Here is a 17,260-nt window from a genome sequence, read left to right as displayed (position 1 = left end):
CGGTAATTTTACAGACTTTTGGCCAATAGCTCAAGCGACCAAGTGTGCGTTCGAGCGAACCCACTTTTGCCCAATACTTGGCTCGAGCGACTAATGAGTGACCATCAAGCGTAAAAATCAAGCATCCAGTACTTTTAAAGTCTTTACAGACTACTCGAGCAGCTAAGTGTGCACTCGAGCGGCTAAGTGTTCATATTCACATCCTCGTAACCATTTAGGCATTCTTAAGCCTCATTTGAACATCCTTAATCATGCAATAAGCTAGAAACACACGTAAAAGAATAATTAAGATATGATACTCGTTTTGAATATCTGCTTCAATGTGTATTGGTGCTATGTGTTTTGTGTAGGTGGACGTCCGGGGCTTGTTATCGATCTAACCCACTGTGAGTATTGTCTTTATAAAGATATGTTCAAAATATGCTTTGAAGATTGTTACAAGATGATGATTTTGAAATGTTATTTTACATGAATAAATAAATGTCCCTTTTGAAATGTATTTGTGGAATCATTTAGTGTGGCCCTTGCCTGAGGGAAACAATACCATAGCTATTGGCCCTTGCTTGGGGGAAACAACACCATGGCCATTGGCCCTTGCCTGGGGGAATAATATTGTGGCCATTGGCCCTCGCCCAGGGGAAACAATACCGTGGCTTATTGGATTAATTGAAACACAAAGATCTCTGATGTTAGGCCTTAAAGGTCCATTGAATTATTAAATGATCTATCATGGTCCTATTGGATTGACCTTTGTGGTCCATTGGCTTCAGCACATTGTCTATTGAACTTTATTGGATGTACCACATAAATTGAATGATTGTTTATCACTATTGCATAAAGGAATTGAAATGATTGAATTATATTGAATTGCTTACTGGAATGTATTGTTTTAATAATGGAAGATATGTCATAATTTGTTGGACTTCATTTATGCAACCCTTTATACTGACATTACTCGCTGGGCTCCAACTTACCCATTTTCCTTATATGTATGTAGGTGAGCAAGCGGAACGTCACGTTTAAGGACACCTCAGTGTCTACCCCTTGAAGCCTTTTGGAAAATGCCTCCATAAAGAGGTGACCTTGGACTTGAGAGGAGTCAACCGTCATCAACCCAACTTTTTCTTTGCATTTGTTTTTTTGTGAATTTTGCAACTTGGATGTATGTAGTTGGGTGAGAAGTCTGACTTTGAGATATTGTATATAAGTTGTGTGGAGTTAATTTTTTTTTTAATGCTTATAATTTCGCCATGTATGCACTGCTCAATGGTCTGTTATTATCTTATGCTATTACTTTTGCTAAGCCCCATTATTATATTATGAATGATTTCGACTTTGAGGCTGAAGGTAATCTAGGATTACTGTCTGGTTATGGCCTGAACCTCTAAGGGCGGGCTAGGGTCATGACAATTTGGTATCAGAGCACGAGTTATACCTCACTCACTTGTCTATTGAGCAATAACGTGTCTATAAATCTTAGGGATTGCATTCATATGCATTGGAACATCAGAATAATAAAATGTTTATAAGTATATGTGTGCATACAACGTATTTGTTATGATACAGGTTTCATACAGATAATAGTGAGAACGAGAGGGGATGAACTGGATGAGTCTATCTCCAATCATCTTGATCGAATGGAAATGATGATGCATGATATGGCTAAGAATCTAAGACAATAACAACAATGGTAGCAATAACAACCATCACCCCTATTGCCAATGTCTGTACCGCCTGCAGATGACAGAACTACTACCCTCATTAAAGAATTCAAAAAGATGAAGCCACTCTTGTTCCATGGGAGAATTGATCTATTAAGGGCTAAGGGCTAGGTATTGGGAATCAAGAAACTATTTGAAGTGTTTCCTTGCACAGAGACACAAAAAGTGTTGTTAGCCGTCTTCACCTTAGAAGATGAAGTAAGAATGTGGTGGATGTTAGTGCAACATACTAACAGGGAAATTAATTGGGGTCGGTTTTTAGAAATCTTCTATGAGAAATACTTTCCGCAGTGTGTTCGGGGATAAAAAAGTAACAGAATTTGAGCAGCTAAAATAAGTAAATAAATCAGTGGCAGAATATGAAGCTCAGTTTACTGAACTAGTACAATTTAGACAGTTATGGTTTATGACACCAAAGAGGGATTCTGGATGCATTACAACTCATTGAAACCAAGACATGGACGGGAAGACAAACATTACTGGGAAGCATGGTTGTTGGTTAGTAAACGTGAACTAGTTTATTTCGCTAGTCATTATAATTTATTTTTTACACCAGTACTAATTACTTGGTAGTATAAATTTGACAATAATGTAGAATGGATACTTTGAGAATTACATAAGGCGTACACTTAAGGTTGGCGCAGTTGAAATGCAAGATTTGGTGAAGGAACTTTTAGTGGTCGATGATTGTCCGCAACAAAAAACAGATTCATATGTGTGAATTATGTTTGTTTGCAATGAATTTCATTGATGTTTCCAAATATTGCATATGATGCGTTTTAACGTTTTTACTAATGTCTTAAATTTTCCTGATAGGGCTGATTGTGGAATTATAATATGTTTCATTATCAAGCAACTCATGCATCATCTTGACATGGAGAAGTCAAGGGGAGGGGAAAGTTGTAAAACGATGCGAGCTGGGATGGTGAAGTCATTTGTGAACGACCCAAGAAGGTCATTTGTTGACAACAATTGACATACAGAACAATCTTCTAATGGTGACAAATGGGACACATCGTGTTTTTTTTATTTTTTTATTTTTTTAAGTTCACGAGTAGTTAGTATTTGAATGGCACATTACGTTTGACGTTAAACATTTTTTGTTGTTATCATGTTTTTGGCTATTTTGGGTAGCATTGTCAATACGGTTTCCGATTCGTACATTTTTTGTGGGAATATGTTAAAATGGTTCAGTCATAAATATTTGTTTGCACTTGTTTGGTATAATATGGCAACATTTATCAATTAGTAATGTCAATAGGAATGTTAATATGATTGAGAAATGATGAGCTGACATTTGTAGAGTGTCGTACAATATGTGGGTTTCTTTTTGTAATGCACATGGTAATCGTTAATATATTGTCTAGGTCGTCTAAGTTGTTAGCTGTGACATTCACGTTACGTGTCGATGTTGTCACATTCTTACCAAATTTGAATTCCCAGATGTAGTATGCAAAATGTGAATATGAATTTGTGAAAGTGTTTGTTATTTGTCACAAGGAGCCGAAAAATACAACTTACACGACTCCAGGTTGTGTTTTTATGTTGGACAGATTTGGTTCACGTTTCAAATGGCATATGTCACATTGTATTTCAGTTTGTCACATTTTCAAAGTATTACATATCCCATTATATGTGCTGCCACATTCGTGTAGGGGTGTGCCGCACGTCAATATTTTCAATTTACATTCTCATTTATGTATTCACATTGTTCGAAAAAGCGGCATGCGTCTCGTTATCCTACACGTTGTGTTATGTCTTGTTTGACATTATTCATATATGTCAATTTGTGTATTGTCCCCATTTCATGGTGTCACATTCATGTTCGTAGTGTGTTATATGTCAACCTTCACGTAGCACATTCTTGTTTATATGGTCACATTATTCAATGACAAAAAGATTTCTTTTGTGAAGTAATTTTCAATTTTTTTGGTAAAATCCAATCCACCAGAATCCATGATCAATGCGAAATTCATGCCTACGGAAGCAACCTGTACAATCCACTCTCCTAAAAGTCTCCAAATACGTAATATGCTGAATGATACATTTTATAGAAACGTATAAAGGGTAATAGTATATTAATACCATTTATTCACAACTCATAAGACATTGTGGAACACATTTCTATCTAAATAGGACTTAAAACTTTTTAAGAAATTATACAGGACTACACATTAAATAAGTTCTTCTAATGGGACTTATAAATAATTTTCCCAATTATCTAAAGAGTTAATAGAAATAAAAGGAATTTCTTTTAAAAATCAAAAAGTTTAAAAGATTCATAACTCCTTTTATGGTTATTGAATAAACTGCAAAAGTTGTAAAATATGAAAAAACCAGGATGGTAATAGTATATTCGTACCAAAAAATTATATAAAATGAATATTCTCAGAAGATCTTCAAAAATATATATATATGGATAATTAAGAAAGAGAAAAATCGCTTAAAAAACCAATAAGCGATTCTATTGATCCAACGGAATTAAAAGAACAACGCTATCAATCAGAAAGAAAAGTTAAAATATCCGAAATAAACAAAACATTTGGAAATTTCAATTTTTTGGAAAATCTCGATTTTATGAATATCTTTGGAGATAATGAAGAAAAATCTTCGGAGATTAGGAAAAAAATTATCATTAAAAACTCATATAAACAAGACTTTATTCTTAAAGTTGCAAAAAATGTGTGTTGTTACTAAATATGGAATATATCTTGATCTCGACTATGTAACTAATACAGAAGATGTTATAGATAATTGGGTTCAACTAGCAAGAATTATTATAGCGAGACAAACTATAGACACCAGTGGCCTAAATGCTTTTGTAAAAGTTATTCTGAGAGGTCAAGCTATAAAATTTAAGGATACTTTATCAGATAATGATCACATAAGAGCTCAATGGTTAGCTTTATCTACTACTAAAGAAAGTGTCATGTTTATGGTAGACAACCTTAAACGAGAATTTTGTGGAACATCCCTTAGCAATCACAAATCCAATTAAGATAGGAATATATGATATATGCTATTTTGAAAATTATGGTTATGAATATAAAAAAGAGTTCTATAAATTAGACCTAAAAGTAATATTCATTGGCAAAAATAATTTATAGTCAGACTTTTTAAACCATAGGATGAACTATCTCAAAATGAGTTTGAAAGGCGATCGGAAAAAAATCAAATCTATAATTATTTAGATGGAAGAATAGCTTTTGTGCAAGAAGTTATAAAATATATATATTGTGCAAAATGACAAGCTATAAAAAATATGGAAAAAAACATATATGGATTATAATTGATGTTTAAAAACAGAAGGTATAGTAGAAAATTATGGTTGTGATAAGAAATCCAAATCATTGATTAAAAAGAAAAAATTTGTCAAAAAATAGAAAAAAAATTCATAAAATAAAATTTCAATCCATAAAGGTTAATGTAAAACAATTATCATGGCCTAAGAAATGGGTTTTTGAAGAAACTCCAGATCGAAAAAATGTCAAAAATTTAACAATTTGAGAAAATAAAGATGTTTATCTAAATAACCTAGACGAAAATCAATTCTTTTTACTAGATCCAATTCTATAAGTAACCTAGAAAGAATAAAAAAACAAAGATGGGGCTATCATTGACAAATTCAGTGTACAAGAATCTCGTGTACAAAAAAGTTCAGATGAAAAAATAAATAGGATACAAAACAATAAGTATCCTTATTACCAATAGATCTGTATAAAAAATATCGATCGAAAACTACCAAAACCTAAAAATGGTTTCTCTTGATAATCTCCCCATGACTTTAAATACGAAATTAATGAAATGAGGATTATCTAGAGAGGAATTCCAAAAAGGAGTAGAAGAAATAATCTAAAAAAAAATATTTTCAAGTATATTTTTGCATCATCTTTCCATCCTAGGCATTCCTAGGCAATGATTAAGACATTATAATGAGGATAATGAAGTAGAACCACACCAAAACAAGTAGAGAGGACTAAGTTATCAACTCCGGGTGTGTAATTTAGTATACGTTCGTTTTGTAACTGTGTAGGTTACGCACCTCAAGAAAGCTGAATAGCCTGCTTACAACCCTATTATCTGTGAGTAACAATGTTATAAAACTATGTTCAATTATAATTATTTTCTGAACAATTGACTGTTCTGTTTTCTGAAATGACATTGTTTATTGGATGAATGTTTGTTCTATTTTATGAACTATACTCGTGGCATCCATAGCAACTGACTGTTACTGTTACTGTTACTATTACTGTTACAGAGATCTCTGTCAGTTCCTATTTTTGGAACTACTGCTACTGTATTGATGGTCATCAACTTACTGTTTGGTCTATTAAGACTTACTGTACTGTTCTGCTATTGAATGTACCACGTATGACTGCTATGATTTCTAAATGAATGATATGACATGAAATATAAGACATTGATTGAATAACTGATCTACAGATGTAATTGATTGCTTTAAATACTAAAAGGACATTCATCCTTAACCCCTTTACACATTCGTTATTCACTGGGCTTTAGCTCACAGTTTATTGTATATATATATATAGGTGGCCAGGCATCGGATCAAAGCTAAAGGTGTTAACCCAAGCTCACGTTTTGTCAAGCCAACTGTTATACCTCATAACGAGGTTTAGAACTTGCACAAGTCAAGGCTTTTTAGGTGATTCAAATTCGCCATTTTGTCTTTTCTAATGTAAAAAATGTTTAAGACTCTTGTTTATACAGTTTTTGATGATGGAATTATGTCCCTAACTTGCATAATGGCTTACATATGTATTTTTGGTATAAGTGGTTGTGAATACGGCTATGTGCATGAAAGTTTATTTCCTTTCAGGTTCCCACAACGCATTGGACATCATATTATTATTGATTGGTTTCTGTCAGTCCCCTTTTATATTGTATTATTGTCAATACTGTTAAGCAGGCCTTTGGTAATCACGGATTACTGGCCGGTTACGATGCTACACCCTTAAGGGCAGGTTTGGGTCGTGACAGTCGGGTAGTAGATTAATTTTGAATGATTAGGATTTTGAATGATTTTAGAATTTTGAATAATTTGTTTGTGTTAGGAATTAGATGTGTCCGCGATTCGGTTTGGGACGGTTTGCGGTTTGATTTGAACTCGGTCGCATCTATGCGGTTTGAAAAAAAGTCAACCCGCAACCGCCTGCAATGCGGTTTGCGGTTTGTGCGGATAGGGTTCGCGAATGTACAATGCGGTTTGCGATTTGTGCGGATAGGGTTCGCGAATGTGCAAGCGGTTGCCGGCGGTTTGTGAATTGAACTTTTTTTTCAAAAATTTATTTTTAAACCTTTTTTTCCCCCTATTTTGTCAATCTTTATTTTGGACCTTTTTCCTCATATTTTCTAAAATGCTCCAACATTAATAATTAATGAATTAAAACTTATAAAAAACTTATAACATAAAAAACACAACAAATTCAATTTGTAACCTAAATAAAATCTACATTCATCATTAACTTGCATTCATCCTACATTCATCATTCATAACCCAAATAAAAAAATCCTACATTGAAAATTCAACATTCATCATTCCTAACCCCCTTAAAAAAAAAAGTAATTCTTCATTAACTTACATTCATCCAAAATGCAAAAAAAAATAAAAATTCATTAACTTACATTCATCCAAAATGCAAAAAAAATAAAAATTCATTAACTTACATTCATCCAAAACCAAAACACAAATAAAAAAAAAAAATTGTTGTCAAACTTCATTCAATACAAACCCATGAAATAAAATTAAAACATTTCTAAGATATCAAACTTTATCTTCATAAATCACATCCAATTCAACTTTCACAAATTCCAATTCCAATTCCAATTCTAATTCCATGCATTTGGTTGATGAACCCTGCACAAAAACAAATTGAAAAAATATAAACTTTAATCTTCAATTATAGTAAGAAATGAAAAGATAAACAAATGTCCATGTATTGCATCTCAATATAGTAAGAAAATGTGCTTAGTATATGAAAAAATTACCAATGACCAAATGGATGTTAGACATCAATTATAGCATCAACATTATAGGTTGAAGTTGAAGATGTGCTTGACTCCAAAGTACCTAATTAGAAGTCAACAAGAGAAGATTAATAAAACTTACATTAGAAAATGAATAATACATATAAAAATAAAAATAAAAAAATTCTCAAACAAAACTTGTCTTTTGTTGTATATCCTTTTCTTTTTTTGACTGTAATGGGAAGTTGGCCTTTGCCATCTTACATACAACTGAAATGTATGGGAAGTATAATCTATCACAGTTCAGAAGCAAACACAGGTAAATCACAAAATAAAAATTTCCAAAGTTCCACTTGCTCTCTTGGGTGTCCCTTTATGCTTTACCATTTTATATTTACATTTTAAAGATGACATGCAGTCAAAGAAGCAGAGCAAGACACAAAATCAAAATGAAAAGATACCTTGATGAGGATACCATCAAAGAAGCAGAATAATTACACTTGTCTTATTAAATCTTATGTAGCATTGTATTAACGGTTTTCATACCAAAAGCATGCAAAAACATCAGTGACATTTTGAGAATTCACAGATACTTCTTCCAAAAGATTCAGCTATTATTGTTTTTTATTGATAAGTTAAGAAGAAAAACCACTGGGATTAGACTTCGTAATACTAACAATATGGTCTTGCCATTGATGTCTGGTACTCACAAATTACCATACAACTGGATTCAAATAAAGTAAAATAGCACCCCAATTCCTTTATATCAAAGACGTTAACCAAAAAAAAAAAAAAAAAGCTCATTATTGCAAACAAAACATTAAGAACCCTTCTCCAAAGAGTTGCTTGATCCATAAAAAAAAAAGAACCTTATAAAGTTCCTAATAATTGACATCAACACAATATCTCTTCCCATTTGAAAAAAAGAAAAGGATATACAACAAAAGACAAGTTTTCAATTGCCAGATCAAACCCAACAACTAAAACATTCAGAGTCAAACAAGAGGATGCCTCAAGCAACTCATATATGCCTTATCAGATTCCTCAAAATATCAAATAAAAAACAGATCTAATTAGATCAAATAAAAAACAGATCTAATTAGGGCAACCAGAATATCAAATAAAAAACAGATCTAATTAGATCATCAGGGCAAGCTACAAAGTCCAATATAAACAGATCTAATTACATATCCAACATAAACAGATCTATAAACAGATCTAATTACATATGGCTCCAACTAAAACATTCAGAAAATAAACAGATCTAATTCAACATAAACAGATCTAATTACGAATTCAACATAAACATATTTAATTACAAATAGTCTTACCTATGAGGCTGTGAGCAGATTCAAAAACAACAAATTCAACAAATTCAAAAAAACAGATTCGAAAGTGAAGTAGAGTCCAAGTGAAGCTTACTTGTGAATAAAAAAAAACAGATTCAACATTAACGAATTCAAAAAAAAAAAAAAAAAAACAAATTCGAAGTGAAGCAGAGTCGAAGTAAAGCAAAAAAACAGATTCAAAAAAACAGATTCAACATCAACAAATTCAAAAAAAAAAAAAAAAAGACTGAGTCTTACCTGAGCAGAGTCGATCTTGCGAAGCACGAGAGAGTGAGATTTGAAGTGAAGCTGTGCACAGAGTTGCGATGAGAAAGCAGGGATCGATCGGCGATGAGAAAGCAAAGTTAAGGATGAGCAGATAGACATCAACAAATTCAGAAAAAAAAAAAAACAGAGACCGAGTCTTACCTGAGCAGAGTTGATCTTGTGAAGCACGAGAGGGTGAGATTCGAAGTGAAGCTGCGGACAGAGTTGCGATGAGAAAGCAGAGATCGATCGGCGATGAAAAACGAGAGAGAGAGAGACTGCTATGAGATGAGAGAAGGAGCTCAACTCTCTCCTCCAGGCTCTAGCTGCGCAAATGTGTGAGATGAGATGAGAATGAATTGTTAGGGTTTTGTTTTTTACTTTTGTTTGTAGAATAAAGATGAAAATCAACGGTTCATTTTTTACATATAAAAAAAAAAAAAACTGTGTAAGCGAGCAGGTTGGGCGGGTGCGGTTCAAACCCGCAACCCGAAATTCAGCCATAATCCAAACTGCACCCGTCCTTAACGTGTTTGCGAAACCGCCCAAAAGTCTGCGGGTAGAGTAGGGTAGGGCGGGTCAGATAACCCTATGCCCACCCCTATTAGGAATTGATTTTGTTGTGTTTTTAATTTTATAAGTTTTAATTCATTATTATTAATGTTGGAGCATTTTAGAAAATTAGAAGAAAATGACACCGAAATAAATATTTACAAAATAGGAAAACAAAACTCAAAAATTAATTTTTAAAGAAAAAAATTCAAACCGCAAACCGCCCGTACATTTGCAAACCTTATCTGCACAAACCGCAAACTGCACTGCAGGTGGCTGCGGTTTGACTTTTCTCCAAGCCGCACAAAATCAATCCGCGAGCCTCCCTAACAAAAACTAAGCAAAGTGATTGATATTGAAAGATGAAATTGAATTGGGGGATCACAGGTATATTTATTTGTTATTATTATTATTATTACTATTAGGATAAATTATCAATAAGTTACAATAGTTGGATTTAATTTTCATCAAGTACTATTAAAAATAAGTATTAGTACAATCGTTGCTAAAAATAATTTTTTGTGACGACTTTTTACATGTCACTAAAATTGACAGTTAGTGATTTTTTTGTAATTAATTTTTTAAAATGTCGTTAAAATTTATAATTAGTGACATTTTTTGTGACAAAAATTTTAAATTATAGTAAAAATTAACTATTAATGACATTTTTTAATAGTGTATGATGAAAAATATCATTAATTATTGTAAGACTTCTTAGACAATAATTCTACTTAGCAAGATTTACATGCAAGTTTCCCTTATTATTATTATTATATTGTTATTGGTTGTGGGGATCGTAAGTCTAAGGTTTACAATGTTAAAAAGTAGAAGACGAGGGATCAAAATAAAATTAAGTAAATATTTGTGGTTAAACGTGTAATTTGCCCAAAGATCCAACGAAGTGAACTCTCTCTCTCTCTCTCTCTCTCACCCTAGTCTTTGCCACTTCGGATAGCTCCAACCCAACGGTCTTTTCTCTTCGTCTCTGCGCCTTTCACACTAATGGCGATTCTCACTCTTCCCTTACTCACTTCTCTCCTTAAACCCCATAAAACCCACCTCTCCTTCCTCTTCACAAGACGACCCAACAGTCTCCTTGTTCGCAAACGCTATTTCGCGAAGAGCACAGTCTCTGCAATCACTACCTCTGCGAATCCCCACCATTCCTCCACATACCCTGATCCAGAACAAACCAAAAAACGCTCATCAATTCCCACTTTCCAACAAGCCATTCAGCGTCTCCAGGTATGCTTCATTCTTCATTGTGTTCTATATTTGCGAATTTGAAGTGTTTTGATGTGTGCGTGTGTGTGTGACAGAGAGAGAGAGAGAGAGAGAGTTGAGACGTGGAATCAAGTGAAACCCACCATTGTGTTTGTGTGTTTGTTTGATGTTATGAACTACCCACTTTTAGATTTTGATGATGCCTTTTGTTTGCTGAGAAAATGTTGGAAAGTGAAGTAAAAGAAGTTGAAGGTTTTCCTTTTTTTGGGGAAATTAGATAAAGAGGGTTTAAGGATTGAATGAGTTCTTAATTTTTCTATTTTAAATTGATATCAATCCTAATCATGGGTCGAGTTCCGTTTATTTAACAAAGGAAGGAGGGATAATTTGGCTCTTATCACATAATTTGGTCAATTTATGAAACATATATTTTTCTTTTTCTTCACATTCCACCTCTCACTGCACATACAACACAACCAGAGTCACCACTATGCAACCACCCACCTCTGTGAATTCCCAGCATGCATCCACGGACCCAGGGCCCACTAAGAAAGCCACCTTGGTTCTCACTTTCCAACAAGCTATTTGGTGTCTGCAGGTAGGGGTGGCAAAATTACCCAAACCAATTGTATATGGCCCGACTCAAATGTATTTGGAGCCCTATTTTAAAATCAAATGTTTGGGAGAACATTGATAGGGTAGGTAGCGTAAATTATAGGAGCAGGAATGTTAAAACTGTCAGGATTGGAATAAAGTATGAAATTGTATCACCAAAATAGTTGAGTTTAAAATCAAGAATTCGCTTGCGACACCCGAAAAAACCCGACCCATTGCCATCCCCATCTACAGGTCTGGCTGGTTTTCCCCTTTTTTCTGTATTTGATGAAAGAATCTGAAGTGTTTGACTTGTTTGAAATGGGCTTCCAAATGTGTGGAAAATCACTGGCATTATGTATAAGCCCAATTTGTTGATTGTTGTTTGACTTGTTTCGGTTCTTGTCAAATAGGGTTCGGATTTTTTGAAGTGGAACCAGTGGATCTGGTTTATAGTGTCCTTTGCTCCAGTTTTTCAGTGTTTTAGAGAAATATATTTTTTGAGAGAAGTTTGTGATTTGGGTTTAGAATTTGAGCAATGGTATTTCTCCTCCATGCCTTACCATTTTATGATTTTTTCCCCCTCTTCTTTATTATCTTTTTAAATACTGTAGGAATATTGGGCTTCTGTGGGATGTGCCATAATGCAGTGCAGCAACACTGAGGTAATCAACAATATTAGCTTATTTTTCTCAGACTTTTGTCTACACTTGCATTTCCTTTCCTTTTACTGTTATTATTTATTGCAACCAAATTGTGAAATATCATGGCATTAACTGTGGGTCATGTCCTTGCTTTCGCTGGAGTGATGTCTTCCAGTATACCGGTTTATTGTGATTAACATTTTAATTAATGGTCAAAGAAAAAGGTTTAAGGATGCGAGCACAGGCACACACTGGGATATGTCTTTAGCTGTATTGAGAACGGATGAAACATATTTGCATTTTGCAAATCCAGCTTCTTGTCATATATTTTCTGATTTAGTTGGGCATTGACTGTGTTGTCCAGGTTGGAGCTGGGACTATGAATCCTCTAACTTTCTTAAGGGTACTTGGTCCAGAACCATGGAATGTTGCGTAAGTATGTTTTTATTTTGTTCCTATAAAAAAGTATGTCTGGCCTTTGTAGCTGTTCATGCTTTCTAGATATTGATGACATTGGTTATGCTGGGAACATCAGAATACACTTTAAATGAATTTTTATATCAATGTCAAAATTTTTGATTCAGATCACAAGAAGCACGGATTGAATTAAATGGAAATTGTAGTTTAAGTAGTGATGATTATGCTAGTGGTATTTGAAGACATGTTAAATTTTGGAACTGACACAGTCACAATGCAAATTCAATATTGATCAGAGTGGTTGCCCTTAGAAACATGACAATTGTACTTGTGTCTTGGGTGGGGAATCACTGTCGTTGCTTTTCTTTTTTCATTTATTTGGTGACATTGCGCTATATTCTTTAATTTATATTTTCATCTAGTATTGAAATTTATGCTGATCTAAATCTACATACTGATGCTTGTGTACTGTACCTTTGCTTAGATGTAAACCAATCAATAATAAATATTCATGTTACTCACACACACACACACACGCTATTTGTATGTATTTATGTATGTATGTATGTATGTATTTCAATATATTTGAACAAGTTAAATCTATCCATCATTCATTGTTTATGTTACTAATCCACTTGATCGGGACACAAGGCTTAATTTGGTTTGGTATATTACATGATGGTTTATTAAATTGCTGTATGACTTCCTGTGATGTTTTTCTTTCTTGTATGAATGGTTCATAGTCCAGTCAACAATATTAATGATAGATATTCTTGTATAATTTCTTTGTTAAATTGTAGAAAAATGAATTGTGGGATTGTTTCTTCATTGTGTAATGAGTGGTGTATTATGCAATAATTTAATTGGCACTCCCTCCCTTCTAAATAATCTCCCAATAATATATTGTAGAAAATGGTACATGGATGTTGTGTGTGATGATCCCCAGATAGAATTAAAAGATAAGATGAGAAGAGAGAGAGATATAGGGGAAAAATGCGGTAAAAAGATGTTAGGGAAATTAGTGATTTGTGCGGTAACTTTTGACCACTTGAATTTACCATTTAACTTCTTTGAATCTCTTTGTTGGGAAAGAAATTGAAGGGCTGTTAGGGGGGAATAATGAAAGTTTGGTCTGATAATTACCTTTAAAGTGGGACCACCATTTGGCTTTCTGTATGCCATGGATATTTTTTCCAGTCAAAAAATACTTTCATATTGTAGCTTAGGGGAGTTGAGATGACCATTGTCCTTTTTTGCAGAATAATACATATGTTAACTCAATAGCGTATATGAGTCAAAGAGTCTCCAGAAGTAATTCACACATTTTTTTTCCTAACATGTTTTTCTGAAGGAGACATGTTTGCATTGTTTTCATTTTATTTTTACTCTTATACTGATCTAGTCTCATGAGTTATTTGTGGTTTAAATGTTGTTGTTCATTCTCTTTATGTGCGTGTGTGGTTATTGATCTTTTCTTTCTAATGACAAGCTTTTGTTGTTTGTGATACCATAAAATGCTCAAACACACACATGTGAGTTGGTAATTTAAGAAATTCTTCACCTTCTATTGGGCCCTTCCCTTCTGTACTATCCTGATGTATGCTTGTTCGTAATATTTTAGTCAAGTCCACCGATGTGTCTTATACAAGCCATGTGCTCTTTCCATGCATCTGCTTAAGAAAAAATGGTCTTATGATTATTAGTGTATACCAATTGACTCAATAATAAGCTTGTAATGATCGTCTCTAGTTGCATACTATCGATAAACATTTCCATCTGTAGTAGCAAGTATGTAGGGGTTGTTTGGGATGATCTAAATAAGTGCACTTTTTGACATTTTATGAAATATGAGTTGGGTTTGGGTTGGGTTTGAAGTGATGTGTTAGAGAGGTGATGTGACTTAAATAAGATGATGTGACTTAAATGGGATAGTGACTTTTTGACTTTTTTCAAACATGCCAAACTAACCCTTAATGTCAAAGAAGTTAGATGAGACTGCTGTGGGGGCCAACTACTTGGTAATCCATTAAAGGTATTCAAGGTAACATGGCCTTTTTATCGGAGTTCCTTCCTGTGATAAAAATAAGCATATCATGACCCACGTCAATGGAAAAATAGTTATGAACTAATTGCTTTGATGTGGTTCAAATCACTCTGTCACTTCCATCTTCTCTTGTGGTTTGACTAAGAAAATCTTCCACTTGTGCGAAGTCTAATCTGTTTACCTTGGAAGCTTACAATTATTTAAAAAAATTGAGTTTGTTCTTTTTTAGCTGATAATGCATGCTGATTTGTATAGTAAAATGTTGCCACACAAATTGAAAAAGAAATTGTAGATCCATAGATTTAATGCATTAGTGAAGGGGTTGTATGGAATGGAAGGATGCCCCAACTTTTGCCTTCACTTGATGGACCTTCCCTTCTTAAGAATGTTTTCCTGGGTTTATTACTGTCTTTGTAATCTTTGCTGGATTCTGTATAACTCTTATTTATTGTTGTGTGGGAGTTTTATCTTTGATATTAGCTATAGTACTCTTCTTTTGTTAGAGATCTTCGTTTACAGTTGAACTAATGTGCTGTTGCGATATTTACTCTTTTTAGTTTCCGACTACTGAGAGTACACAATGGCCTTTTAATTTTGGTTGATGTGACTACTGTTTGGTATTTCTGGTGGAAGGTATGTGGAGCCCAGTATCCGGCCAGATGACAGTCGCTATGGTGAAAACCCAAATAGACTTCAGCGGCATACTCAATTTCAGGTTAACTTTGGTCTCACTTTTGAATCACTTGAAATGATACAATCATGATATTCTTATGGAGCTTTCTTTGATCTTTGATTATCATTTTGGCTTTTGATTGTCTTTTATATGACTTTGTGTTTATCTTTCGATGTTTTCTCAGGTGATATTGAAGCCTGATCCTGGAAATTCGCAAGACCTATTCATCCGCAGCCTATCGGCCCTAGGTAGTGATTGGACCTTTTCTATTATTTCTGTTGTAGTTGTTGCTGCTTGTATTACAACTACTATTACCAAAACTTATTTTTGAAAGTTGTCTATATCTGGTTTTCCAGTTGTTAATGTTAATGCTTCTCTTCTTGATTTGTGCTCATTTTATGCCATGTTATTCTGTGTAGTTTTTTTGTTTTTTCTACACAGGCCATATACAAAGAAGCATAAGCCTCTCTTATATATAATTTCTCTAAAAATTAATAAAAAAATAAGTTGGAGGAGGAAAACACTTTCTCAGCCAAAAAAAAAAAAGAAAAAAAAAGAAGCATCCTCAACATGGTGGTCCACAAATCATGAACAGTGTATCATTCCTGCATCTTGGTTAAATGGGATTAGTAATAGGTTGGTGTTTAGCCATGGTATAGATTTATATGCTGAGCATTTACTTGATTATGTAGAAATGAATTGATCCACGGCAAATATTAATTCTCTTAATTGACAATGGAAAGCAAGGACGGGCTAGACTCATTGTCATATCACTTAAAAAATTATAGAGTAGTCATCATCAGTTGTGAGTTGTTTGCTTTATTAATTTCTTCTTTTCCATCAATGAGATCATGTACTAGTTTCAGAAGTGATCCTCTTATAGCATTTCTTCCCTGATTTATTTCCTAGGTTTGAGATTTTGCAGCCTAATGCTTGACAGGTATTAATGTTAATGAGCACGATATACGTTTTGTGGAGGACAACTGGGAAAGCCCGGTAAGATTTAGCTTATTTTGGATGCGTGTAATCTTTCTAGTTGAGGTTACGCAGTATAGATTGATGCCACTTCGTTGGGGTGCAATCCAAGCATTTTGGTTTGGTTATGTAACTCTGGCTCATAGTGGTCAACAACACCATAAAGCTATATAAATCTGTACCCTTTTCCTTACCTTGTCTTTTATTCAATATAAATTTTTGTATTTGCAAACATCAGTTTGCAAGCTTGGTTATTTTTTCTTGACTTGAAATGCTAGTAGGTACTTGGTGCCTGGGGACTGGGCTGGGAAATTTGGATGGATGGGATGGAAATCACACAATTCACCTACTTCCAGCAGGTGTTTTCTCTAAGTGATATGATCTTCCTTTTTAAAGATTATGAACTTATTGCATAACCTGATTGAAAATTAAGTTTGTAAAACATCCTTCTGCTTAATCTATTTTCCTTCGTTTCTTCCTTCGGTTATTTATTTCATTGTTTGTTTCCCCCCTTTTTCCCTCTTTCTCCAGGCTGGAAGTCTGCAATTGATGCCTGTATCCGTTGAGATAACTTATGGTCTTGAACGTATCCTCATGTTACTTCAGGTCACTTTGTATCTTCCTTTGTTTTTTCTTTCCTTTGTTTTTTCTTTTTTTAGCTTTTCCCCGTATATGCTTGCCTGAAGTTTGGTCAAACTAATTTGCAGGGAGTCGATCATTTCAAGAAAATTCAATATGCAGATGGAATTACATATGGAGAGCTGTTTCTAGAGAATGAGTAAGCTAGTTGACTTTACTATTACAATAATCTGCACAGAATATATTTATGGAAATTG

The 17,260-nt window shown here is 33.8% G+C and overlaps 1 protein-coding gene and 1 long non-coding RNA gene across 8 annotated transcripts in view; one reads left to right on the top strand and one right to left on the bottom strand.

Annotated features, from left to right (window-relative positions):
• Positions 1–7,256: 7,256 nt before the first annotated feature.
• LOC114278382 (uncharacterized) lies at positions 7,257–9,838 on the bottom strand. Its single transcript, XR_003634905.2, has 4 exons — positions 9,464–9,838; positions 9,293–9,343; positions 7,728–7,809; positions 7,257–7,596 (listed from the first exon to the last, which is right to left on the bottom strand). It is a non-coding gene; the product is annotated as an uncharacterized LOC114278382 (long non-coding RNA).
• A 921-nt stretch (positions 9,839–10,759) lies between these two features.
• EDD1 (glycine-tRNA ligase) overlaps positions 10,760–17,260 on the top strand; it is a 66,965-nt gene continuing 60,464 nt past the window's right edge. For 2 of the 7 annotated variants that reach the window (XM_082916428.1, XM_082916427.1), the window contains exons 1-9: positions 10,777–11,098; positions 12,286–12,336; positions 12,680–12,747; positions 15,410–15,491; positions 15,634–15,697; positions 16,390–16,445; positions 16,706–16,783; positions 16,956–17,030; positions 17,132–17,202. In XM_082916428.1, coding sequence (XP_082772554.1) covers positions 10,856–11,098; positions 12,286–12,336; positions 12,680–12,747; positions 15,410–15,491; positions 15,634–15,697; positions 16,390–16,445; positions 16,706–16,783; positions 16,956–17,030; positions 17,132–17,202 — 788 coding nt within the window. In that variant the 5' untranslated portion in view covers positions 10,777–10,855. Of the gene's footprint in view, positions 11,099–12,285; positions 12,337–12,679; positions 12,752–15,333; positions 15,492–15,633; positions 15,698–16,389; positions 16,446–16,702; positions 16,784–16,955; positions 17,031–17,131; positions 17,203–17,260 lie in introns of those variants that run through there. The other 5 variants (XM_082916431.1, XM_082916430.1, XM_082916429.1 and 2 more) reach the window with 4 other exon arrangements.

Source organism: Camellia sinensis, chromosome 2, assembly GCF_055761805.1.
Source record: "Camellia sinensis isolate YWXY chromosome 2, ASM5576180v1, whole genome shotgun sequence".
Taxonomy (NCBI): domain Eukaryota; kingdom Viridiplantae; phylum Streptophyta; class Magnoliopsida; order Ericales; family Theaceae; genus Camellia; species Camellia sinensis.
The sequence above is the reverse complement of the archived record's forward strand: the minus strand, read 5'-3'. Positions and strand labels throughout refer to the sequence as shown.